Genomic DNA, 12294 nt, shown 5'->3' with positions numbered 1-12294 from the left:
AGGTGGAATTTTATCAGACCTGGTGATTAATTAAATGTAGTGAGACGAAAGAAAACAAAGAGCTTATAATGACTCAAATTATGGGCCAACTTTGTGAATTGTGATACTATTAACTAACATGGGGGGAATAGAGCAGGGCTGAATTTGTCTGAGTGGTTTTCAAAAGAGAAGCTGAATTTGAGCTGTTTTTGAGATTTCTAGGTGGAGATGTCCAGAAGTCAGCTTCCCCCAATTTTTTGTGGCTCCTCCTGCCCACCCGATTAGATATTGATGGTTCCCTCATGTGATCTCTCCCTCTTTTTTTTCCCCCAATTTCTCTGGATACTTTCCTTACTACCACAATTTCACTGTCATTTATGAATTTGAGGTTTTAACATTCACCTACTTGGATATCCTGCAGGTACCTGAAGGTCAACTTGCTGAAAACCAAAAGTAAGAACAACAGGATACCCACATGAAAAAGAATTAAATGTGCTGCTACCTCATACCATTTACAAAAATTAACTCAAAATGGATCAAAGACCTGGATATAAGAGCTAAAACCATAAAACTCTTAAAGGAAAACAGGTGACCCTGGATTGGGCAATGGTTTCTTAGATATGACTTCAAGGCATAAGCAACAACAACAACAACAACAAAAAACAGATAAATTTGACTTGGTCAAAATTAGAAATTTATTATGCTTTCAAGAACACCAACAAGAAAGTGAAAAGACAACCTACAAGATGGGAGAAAATATTTGCAAATTATGTACCTGATAAAGGACTTACATATAAAAAGAACTGGAATGTATAAAAAACTCTTACAATTCAATAATAAAAATACAAATAACCCAACCAAAAAATGAGCAAAGGAGATGAACAGACATTTTTCCAAAGACATACAAATGGTCACTAAGCAGGTGAAAAATGCCCTACATCATTAGCCATCTGGGAAACACACACACACACACACACACACACACACACACACACAATGAGATACTACTGCATACCCACAGGATGGCTGTAATAAAAAGACAAATAATTACAAGTGTTCACAAGGATGTGGAGAAACAAACTGGAACCCTCACACATTGCTGGTGGGAATGTAGTTTACCAAAAGGTTAAACGTAAGAGTTACCATATGGCCCAGCAACTCCATCCCTAAAAATATACCCAAGAGAATTAAAAACATATGTCCACACAAAAACTTGTACATAAATGTTCATAGCAGCATCACTATGTCCACCAACTGACAAATGAATAAACAAGATGTATTAGCCATACAAAGAAATAGTTTTCCACCATAAAAAAGAAATACTCATATATGACTGCTACAAAATGGATGAACCTCGAGGCCATTATGATTCCATCTAATATGAAATAACCAGAATAGGCCAACTCATACAGACAGAAGTAGATTAGTGGTTGCTTGGGGCTGGGGATGTGGGGGCAGCAATGGGGGGTGACTGCTAATGGGTTTGGGGTTTCGTGTTGGGGTTATGATAATGTTCTGTAATTAAATAACAGGGATGGTTGCACAACCTTGTGAATATACTAAAAACACCAAAATCTATACTTTATGATGGCGAAAATTTTGCTAAATAAATTATTGTCTCAATTAAAAAACATAAATCCCAAACCAAGAGTCTTATTAGTCATAAAAATAATAGTATGCATTGTAAAGATGATTATCAAGAAATGTTACAGTCTCTTTGTTTCTGGATAATTTCAAAAATACAGGCTGGAATAAATGACTTCTTAAACTTGATTATTTATTTCCATTACAAAAGCCTTATGAAAGTGGCTCTCCTCAAGCATATTTATAAATACATACAGTATTCTCTTGCTATGAGTATAGAACGTGGGGAATCACTAGACATATTCTAAATTAAACTTTCTACTATTTTTGAAACTAAAAAGCCCCAGAAGTGGTGATGGGCAGCCTGTAGCTGCTTCTCCCAAGCCTGGAAAAGCTAACTGTCCAACCTCCATAAGAATGTTCTATATATATAAATATCCTACTGAAATCTATAGGCACTTCATTACTTCTTAAATTTATAGCAAATCTCACCTCAAATACACCTTGGTGAACCTGAAAGAATATGTTTACCTTTCTACCTTATAAATAACAAGTATAAGGTGGTAATGAAATTAAAAGTATATTTATTATAATAAGCATATTTACCAATTCTTTTAGTTAGTGATGGTGTTTTCTCATCATTTCTTCCCTAAAATAGAAATATAAATTGTAAGTTAAAATTCTTTTTGGTAGAAGGCAAATTAACTCAATTTGAAAAGTTATAGTAATCATGAATTAAAAATTGGCTTTATTCTAACTCAACATGTGAATATACACAAGGGGTACAGCCCAGTGAAGCTAGAAGGAAGTTAAAAGGTCATCTAGCCCAACCCATTCACTTTACAGAGAAGAAGCTGACATCCAGGGAGTTTAAACAACTTGATTGAGGCAATATAGTTGATGGCAGAACTATAATGGTGACTGTGCTCTCCCAAAGTTGTACTTATAAGTAGTTTAAAACTATTTATGAGTACAAAATACAAAGTACAAAAGTCAAATTCCAGAAGGCTGATAAATTAAAGTATTTTTGTTCTTCAAGCCCCCCCCCTTTTTTTTGCCTATAGTGATATTAAATCAGTTCATCCTAATTCCCTTTCACCAATTTGCTTCAGGTTAAGAATAACAAGCACTTTTCAAGATCTCCCTTTTAAAGCTCACCATACATTATTGATTTAAAATACAACACTGTGCCCTGGCAGGCGTAGCTCAGTGGATTGAGCGTGGGCTGTGAACCAAAGTGTCACAGGTTCGATTCCCAGTCAGGGTACATGCCTGGGTTGCAGGCCATGACCCCCAGCAACCCCACATTGATGTTTATCTCTCTCTCTTTCTCCCTCCCTTCCCTCTCTAAAAAATAAAATAAAATCTTTAAAAAAAATACAACACTGTGATTTTTACTCCAAGAAATCATTGTAAAACAACTTACATAGTATCTGAAAATACATATTCTACAATATTTGACTTACCACAGACTCCTCAAGTAAGTGGGTTAAATGAATGTTGTTTACATATTCTTGCCCCTTCTCTTCTAACAGATATTTACACCTAAACAAGAAGGTTAACTTTAGTAGCAGGAAAATTAGCAAAGTATATGATATCATCTCCATCATCTTAATTCCATTAACTTACATTTCAGTATTTCTAAGGAGCCACAAAATGCTCCCTTTGTTATGCTACTTATTGTGGGTTCTCTTGTATTCACTGTAAAAAAGCCTACTTCCAACAACTAAAGTACACATTCCTAATTTGGTGTTTAGAAATGGAATCCTCTGAATGTCATCAATACAATATACAAGTAATGAATGTTTTTGTCACCAGAGAAGGTTAGGTGTTTCCCACCCCCCATAAAGTAGGTGATCCCATTTTTATAAACCTGGTGTGAATTTCAAGGCTTGGGAAGGCAAAAATAGTTGAGGTGAAAAGCTATTCAAGTCTTTCTACTGTACCCTGTCCAGCTTGGCTGTTATTGAATGAACATTTAAATACCTTACCCTGGAAACCATCTAGCATGTTCTTCCCAAGGGTTTTCACTAGGCTTCCAATCACTTAGACCTCCTCCACAATGAAAGCACTTGACTCTATCACCTTCACCTAAGAAAACACACAAGTAAAAATACATGTATTTTATACAATTAGAAGCTTACACAAAATACCCCTTCTTTAACACCATGAAATCAAGCATTTCTAAGTTACATAAAAATGTATAGGTTAAAAAAAGACATTCACTCTGGTGGGGGCAGTTGGGGGTCATAGGATCTAGCAAAAAGGAACTCATAGACATGGAAGACAGGGAGTGGAAGGGTGGAGGCAGAGGAGGGTATAAGAAAGAATAATGGTAATGGAAAAAGACAAATATAAACTATTAAAAATACATTCAAACTCACATCTAAGTAATAGATATGATCATTTGAGGAGGAAATACACATTAAATTCACTGATTCAACTTGAGGTATTTTATAGAACAAAAATGAAACTACCCAATTTTTACGTAGAAAATTACAATTGTTATTCTTTTTTAACATATCTCATTTGGGGCCCAAAGTTTACCTTTTCAAATTATGAAACTTTAATAATAAAGTTTAATGCATAATGAAATTACAAGATAAGTTTCTCTAAGGTTACAGCTACATGACACCAAAACCTGTATGACACTATGTAAGTAAATTATTAAATAATTGATACGGCTCTTCCTGACATGCCCACGGTAGTCCATTTGAAAAGTGCTCATTTGAAGCAAAAAGGCATTATATAGGGCAGCTTTCAAATATATAGTCTCTGTACAAAAGGCAGATAGTAATTTTAATATCAGCCAAACTAAACTCTTTGATACTAACTTTTCTTATTTTCTTAAGAGGTGTAGAGAAAATGCATTTAATATATGTATTGAGCACATAGAGTAGGCACTCAATAAATTATAGTTAGTGTTACTATCCAACCCATTCTTTTATCAGGGATACCTATCATCTTTTGCATGTTATTCTTCTCCAAAAAACAATTACATGAAGATAAACATGACTGTTAATATAGTACTCCTTTTCATATAAATTCAGTGGTCACATTACGTATTCAACATATGGGTTAACAGAATTAGTGATATAATCATGCCAGTCTACACCTAAATATTTAACAGTTCAGGGGGGCTAAAGGAATCTATTTACTTTTTAGGAGCCCTGGGACAGTTGGAAAGTTATTTATTAGCCTGATTTTATAATAAGGTTTACCTAAAGCATAAAATCCAGCTCTTGCAAGCTGCTCCTTGTTAACAGAGTACATCCACATCCCAAAAGTAACGATCCGTGCTTCATAATCTGCCATGGCTGGATTTCTTGGAGAATTTGTTGAATTTGGGGAATTCCTATCAGAACTCAGGGTATCAGATTCACTTCGAATATTAACATTCCGGCCCAAAACAAAGAAGCAATTAGGAAAATGTCGCTTGTGTTCTGACCATGCGCGGTCACGAGGTTCCCAATTCTTTAGTTTTCCACCACAACAAAAGCACTGCACTTGATCATCAACACCTGTATAGTAGAGTCCAGCACTAGCTAACTCTCTTGGGGTTAAATGGGCATAATCTGGCCAGTGCTGAAATGACTTTAATCTAGCTTCTTCACTACACATGGCAGGGTACCTTGGGTAGATGGTGTCGGACAGATCTACAACCTGTCCAGTTCTCAAAAGATAGTCCGTGTGAGTCTCAGATGGCCTGTCTAAAACAAAATGGTTTCTGTTCCCCAGATAATTTTCAGCTTTGTACTGACCATTTTGGATACCAGAATTTGTAGGCTGCGCAGCATTATTTTCAAAATAAAAGCCCTTGATAAATCTGCAATTTGGGGATACTTTTCTGTGTCTTCCAATTGCTGAGTCTCCATATTGCCATCTATCTACTGCTGCATGACAACTAAAGCATCGCACGGTGTCTCCTTCACCAGTATATAGAAAACCAGCTCGTGCTAGCGTTGATGCTGAAACAGGACTACTACTTGGAAAATTAGCAAAAGTTTTTAATCTATTAAGCTCTTCTACAAATTCTTCATCTTTATCGATGTCTGCAGGTACACAAGTTTTAGATCCTTCAAAACAGTTAAGAGTCATCTTCTCTTGAAAATAGGACTTGTCCACCTTTTCTAAAAAGAGAACATTACATTAGGAAATCCAAAATGTGAAACACAGGCAATCACTTCTGATATCAGGAACTAAGAAATTACTGACGACATTAAAATTACACAATCTCTAAGAAATATTCAAATTCTAAATACTTGAGTTCAAGTCTTAAAGTTAAAACTAGCAATTTTGTTTTCTCTTTTAGAGGAAAGTAATATTTAAGCAAGTAGTATTCATTTTAAGTGCTTATTTTACATAAATACAGAAACTGTGATGCAGAATATATTAAAATTAACCATGTAAAATCATTAATCAGGAAAACCACGAAAGAAGCATAAAATATGCAGATTTTTAAAGCCTACGCATAATTGTTATAATGGATCATTATATATTCAAGGCATCAAAGTTCAGTTTCTACAAATTTTTAAAAGGAATGTTCAGAATGCTAATGAATTAATTTTTACTATTTCTTTACTTTTTTGTTTAATAAAAGATAAGTTATTCACAATATTGGTTCCAATGAGTTCTTTAAGAACATCAAAAGTTTCTGATTTTCATGTGTAAACAAAGAGGCCATTTTTTGGTTGGAATTGGATCACTTTAGCTGTATATAATACTGCCCTCTAGATGGTAGCTCAGGAGGAATACTAAATATGTGTAGTTGCTTTTGCTACCGACTTCCCACGGTTAAGGAACTATCTATGCAAATGTTAAGTACTACTGCAGCCTCATTAAATCTGGCAAATTATAGCTGTGTAACATTTAACCCAATTCCAAAACCTTAAAGGAAGTAGTTGGGTTATGAAAAATATGGCCAGTTATTTATCCTCCTAACCTGGACACTTTTGACAGCGAAAAGTGATGCTACTAACAATTACCCTGGGACAATAGGCGTAAATCAGGGAGGCAACCCTGATTCTCCAAATCTCACATGTTTCCTAACACTGTATGTACTGGGTACATGCTTGTGAAATGCAAAATAAAAGAATAGTCACAATGACACTGTCTCTACTTCATCTGCGCATTAACTGATTTCTTGGGAAGAATAACGAGCTCTTTTGGCATTATGTTGGCACAATATGTCTCGGAACATCACCCCTCTTAGAATACTGTTCAACACAAGGCTTCTGTCTTGCAGGCTGGCAGTGGATATCAGTCTTTCTGGGCCTTGTCAATTTACAATGGTATTAATTCATATATACCTAAAGAGCTGAGTTATAGCTGCATACAACAATTTTGGAAGATAGTCTCCATAACTTTTGATTATCACTTCTCAGATATCTGAAAACATTATGATACTAGTTTCAAGGCCCTTTGTTGAATCAGCATAAACTGAATGACAAGAATCAAGATTCAAAGAAACCAAGACTGGATGAAAGCCTAATGAGATAAATTAAAAAAAAAAAAGATTTTATTTACTTATTTTTAGAGAGAGGGGGAGGGAGGAAAACATTGATATGTGAGAAATATGAATCAGTTGCTGCTTACACGCCCCCAATTGGGGACCTGGCCTGCAACCCAGGCATGTGCCCTGACTGGGTATCAAACCAGTGACCTTTCAGTTTGCAGGCCAGTGCTCAGTCCACTGAGCCACATCAGTCAGGAGCAATGAGATAAAATTTAACAGAGATATGTGTAAGTTTTACATTCTGATTTAAAAAATCTGTCGCACAACTAAAGAAGATGGAAACCTGGTTGGAAAGAAGTCACATGAAGGCAAAGCAGATTAAAATCTTGGGATTTTAGTTAATTACCAATTCACTATGAGCCAACATTACATGACTGATAAAAAACTTAAAGCAACTCCAGGCTGCATTAATGTCCATATGTGCAACATCCAGAGCCAATTCAGATACACTTTGCCTATTATTTTAAGTTCTGAACAAATTTAGAAGGGACGTTAACAAAGTGTAATGTCCCTAAAGAGCAATCCAGATGATGAAAATGGTGTCCTATGAGCAATAGTTGGAGGGGCAGAGAGTGGTTATTTCAAAAGGAAAAAAAATGTGAGGGGAGGGTTATAGAGGATATAATAACTATGGTTAGATATCTAAGACATTGTCATGTAGAAAAGGGACCTAAATTCTGTGAAGCTTGAGAGCAGAATTAAAATCAAGAAATATAACTATAGACTGGAGACTTTAATTCTATACAAGGATGAACAGTTAAAATAATCAATAGCAGCACATCTGACTGGTGTGGCCCAGTGGGTTGGGCATGATCCCACAAAGCAAAAGGTTGCTGGTTTGATTCCCTGTCAAGGCATATGCCTGGGTTGCACGTTTGGTCTCCAGTTGGGGCAAATATGAGAGGCGACTGATCTGTTTCTCACATCAATGTTTTTTTTACCTCTTTCTCCCTCCCCTCCCTTCTATCTAAAAGTAAATTTAAAAAATAATCTTTAAAAAATAGCAGTACAAAATGAACTGGATTGCCTTGTAGAATATGAGTTCCTCCTACCACTGGAAGACACTTTGGCATGGACTATGAGCAAGTATTAAATATTTCCAAGTCTATAATTACCCTGAAGAATTAACGCTCAGTACAATCCACATGAAAATTACCTTCGGAGATGTTTTATTCCTCAGGTCAATCAAAACAGAAGTACAAAATCAGCAATCTATTCTCATTTCACAGTTGTGTACATTTTGTATGGTTAAAGCAGCCACCCTATTTCAGATATTATATAAAACTCCATCATTTGATACTAGGAGAATCCCTGAAGCTTTCAAGTTGAGACCTCATCTTCCCGGGGGTTATTCCTAAACTAATAGTTTAGATTTCACTGTTTTGAAAAGCAGATATCTATTCGGAAGCCCTCAAATGAACACTACATATACGTTATCAGAGTGAAAGCTTTTGGAGAAGAGTGAAAAAATGAAATTACCAGCCCTGGCTGGTGTGGATCAGTGAACCAGAAGGTTGTGGGTTTGATTCCCAGTCAGGGTACATTGCCCGGGTTGCGGGCCAGGTTCCCCATTTGGGGGTATGTGAGAGGCAACCAACTGATGTTTCTCTCCCACATCTGTCTCTCTCTCCCCTTCCTCTCTCTCTAAGAATACATAAAATCTTTTAAAAAGTGAAATTACCAGAGAGGTTAAGAGTAGAAGGGAGAAAGATGACTGACAAAACACAGAAAACTTGGGTTTGGAGGAAGGCACCAAAAGAAAGGGTAAGAGGACTTTTAAAAAATAGTTTACTGTATGATCTTACCTAGAAGTGGAACCTAATCAACAAAACAAGCAAGCAAGCAAGCAAACAAAACCAGAGACATTGAAATTAAGAACTGACAGTGACCAGAGGGGATAGGGGAGGGGATAACCAGGGTAAAAAGGGGAAGGGTCATCAAGGAGTATCTATAAAGGACCTATGGATAAAGCCAAATGGCGATAGCATCGAGGGTGGGAGGTGGGGATGGCTGGGGTGGGGGGGAGTGGTGGGGACACTCCAGAAAACGGAGACAACTGTATTTGAACAACAATAAATAATGTAAAATAAAATAAAATTTAAAAAATTGTTTAAGTGAAATGAAGGTGGGGAAGATGATGTTTAGCAAGGATACAGAACACAGGAATTGAGAATACAGAAGAAAATAGGGTATGGATATTGGAGAAGGGTAATAAAAAGGTCCATGGATGTGAAAATGTCTAAATGCAATAAAGTATGCTGAGACAGCAAGGCTTCTTTATGAAAGCATATTCAGCCTTTTTAGTGGGTAAGCAGAAAGGTAAGAAGGCACAGAGAAAAGATAGTCAAAGGAAGCCTTAACATAAATGGGCTAGACAGTCAGAAATCCTGAGGGAAACAGTGCTTGGGGAAAAAATGGCACTATAGCAGCACACATTCACAAAACAAAGAATCAAGTAGTGTTACACATTAATATGAGGGGTACGGAAGAGTTCAAGATGTGAGATGTGTTTAAAATATACATATACATACAGCTTAGTCAACTAGATAAAGAGAGCCATAGGCAGGGGCCAAGGAGAGGAGGTTGACTGCTAATCCAGCGATCAATCATATGGGAATACAGGAAGTTGGAGGACAGAGAAAAACACACACAAAAGACCCACCTACCTGGTATCTGACTATAACACAAAAGTTTGTTTCCCCAGGTTTTTATTATTAAATATATGAAACAAAAGCTATTTTAATGGGAAATAATATAAAATAGGATGTACATTAGACTGCTACTGCATGAAAACATACACTCATGGACAAGACCTGGAAGTTAATTTTTTAAATCCTCACCAGAGGATATGCTTATTGATTTTAGAGAGAGAGGAAGGGTGGGGGAGAGGGAGAGAAACATTCATGTGAGACAGAAACGTTGCTTGGTTGCCTCTCATACATGCCGCAACTGGAGACTGAACCCTCAACTGTTCAATTTATAGGACAACGCTCCAACCAACTGAGCTACACACTGGCCAGGGCTGAAAGTTTTTTTTACACTAGCCTGCATACCTTTTTTAAAGACTTTATTTACTTTTAGAGGGAGGGGGAAAGAGAGGGAGAGAAACATCAGTTGGTTACCTCTCACACGCCCTCAGCTGGGGACCTTGCCCACAACACAGGTATTTTCCCTGACTGGGAATCGAACCGGCAACCTTTGGGTTCAGAGGCCAGCACTCTCTTCCTCCCTCTCTAAAAGTAAATAAAATCTTTAAAATAAAAAAGGAAGCAACAGACAACAGTGCCTCTGATACAAACATGCTAAAGAAGAAGTAAAATGTTTTAACCAATGCACTGTGTTCTGTCAAGCACAGAGAAAAAGCCGTATCCAGTCACTTGTATGCCCTAAGACTGTATACCTGTTTTCTATTACAGATGTTGATATTCACCCGGAAACACATCGTAGGGTTAGTTCATCTTTAAACACAACACTGAACATTCTCTAGCACTCAATAACTGGAATGCTTTCAGTCTAAGGGAGATACCACATGGCTTAGAAAGGTCCCAGGGATCTCTTTATATCCTAGCTTGTTCCAGGAGGTCTGGCTCCCTGGACAAGTCTATTGGCTGTTAATGATGATGCAGAAGTTTCAGGGTAGAGTTTTGATCAAGTAACAGACACGATGATTGCAGACAGCTGCAACCTTGTCAAAACAGCAAGACAAATCAGAAGAATAATATTAAGAACAGTAGGACTTCTGACAGCTCCAACAAATCCACTGATAGCAGCCTTCTAGGCTATATACAGCAGACTGAACTGAACGTTGAGCCAAAGGATGAAGAAAGTGATGAAGCTGACATTATTATTGAAGATAATGGTGCATGCCACAGAAGATTCCTACCTTGGAGTAGTTGACACAAACAGAACAAACTTAGTTTTGAGTCTGAACAGAAAGGGTTTATTCCTTCTAATTCAGTGAGTTTAGTATCCCCCTAACAAGTGGTGCAAACAGAGGATTTTAAACATGCTCCAGATTAAACAATAAATAACTCTTAGAACATGGAACAATTATAACATGAGGAAAAAATTGACTGAATGTTTTCTGAGTGAGGCTGTCACAGGACTTGTAAATTTGGCTAGTTTAAGAGATTTTAAACCTCTGATCCAATGCTCTGGAATAGGCACGAGAACAATAATGTTGCAAGTTAAAATATTATAAAAATAAATAGAAATAGAAAGATTAGTGACTGCCTGAACTGAGCGAGGAGGGGAAATGGGGAGCACCTGAAAATGGTTATTGACTTTATTTTTGGAGTAATGAGAACATTCTAAATCAGGTGTAGTGATGTTTGCACAACTCTGCAAATACACCAAAAACCAATGAAATGAGCACTTCCAAGTTAACTTTATGGTATATGAATTATACCTTGATAAAACTGTTTAAATGTTATTAAAATAATAGCTTTGTAATTGTTAGTGTGTTCTTTAATAAACCAGATGTCACTTTAAGTCTAAAACAAAGGAACATTTGCTAATGAAGTTATGTGCTTTGATATGGAAAGCTAGATGTCACAGTACATTTTGAGAACTAGGTGAGAGTACCAAATCACTTGTTTGAAGTGGTTAAATATTTAACCTGTTGCAAAGATCCCGGTTAAGTTTTCCTTTAACTACATATTTTAAATTCTAATGTGAAGTCTGCCCTGGTTGGTGTGGCTCAGTGGATTGAGTGCCAGCCTGCAAGCCAAGGGGTCATCAGTTTGATTCCTGGTCAGGGCACATGCCTGGGTTGCTGGCCAGGTCCCTGGTTGGGGGCATGTAGGAGGCAACTGATCGATATATCTCTCATACATGGATGTTTCTCTCCCTCTCTTTCTTCTTCCTTTCCCTTCTCTCTAAAAGTAAATAAATAAAATACTTTAAAAGAAAAAAGATTTAGGACATGTGAAGGAGGCGACTGACTGATGTTCTGAGAGGATTAAAAAATTACTGAAAAAAATTATGCAAGCAATACAACTCTATTAGCTCCCACTATAATAGTACTATCATGCTGACTGAATTGTTATGTAATTAAAGGCATCTGTTTAAAACTCAAAAAATAGTTGTCTTTAGAATCTGATCTATGACATATTTGCTGATTCTTCCACTCAAATCTCCAGAATGACCACTCTTTGTGTTCCCATGCTATCCTCTACATAATTTGCTGAAGACCCAAGTATAGTAGAAGATTTAAT

The 12294-nt window shown here is 36.7% G+C and overlaps 1 protein-coding gene across 5 annotated transcripts in view; it reads right to left on the bottom strand.

The window, feature by feature from the left end:
- The window catches only part of LOC114504538 (X-linked inhibitor of apoptosis), a 36411-nt gene that overhangs the window by 10463 nt on the left and 13654 nt on the right, over window positions 1-12294 (bottom strand). For 3 of the 5 annotated variants that reach the window (XM_028522208.1, XM_036016672.1, XM_036016673.1), the window contains 4 exons: window positions 4785-5693; window positions 3555-3654; window positions 3030-3108; window positions 2170-2212 (listed from right to left, as the gene is read on the bottom strand). In XM_028522208.1, coding sequence (XP_028378009.1) covers window positions 2170-2212; window positions 3030-3108; window positions 3555-3654; window positions 4785-5661 — 1099 coding nt within the window. In that variant the 5' untranslated portion in view covers window positions 5662-5693. Of the gene's footprint in view, window positions 1-2169; window positions 2213-3029; window positions 3109-3554; window positions 3655-4784; window positions 6137-12294 lie in introns of those variants that run through there. The other 2 variants (XM_036016674.1, XR_004901017.1) reach the window with 2 other exon arrangements.

This window comes from Phyllostomus discolor, chromosome X (genome assembly GCF_004126475.2).
Source record: "Phyllostomus discolor isolate MPI-MPIP mPhyDis1 chromosome X, mPhyDis1.pri.v3, whole genome shotgun sequence".
NCBI lineage: Eukaryota > Metazoa > Chordata > Mammalia > Chiroptera > Phyllostomidae > Phyllostomus > Phyllostomus discolor.
Note: the sequence above shows the minus strand (reverse complement) of the source record. Positions and strands in the feature narration are given on the sequence as shown.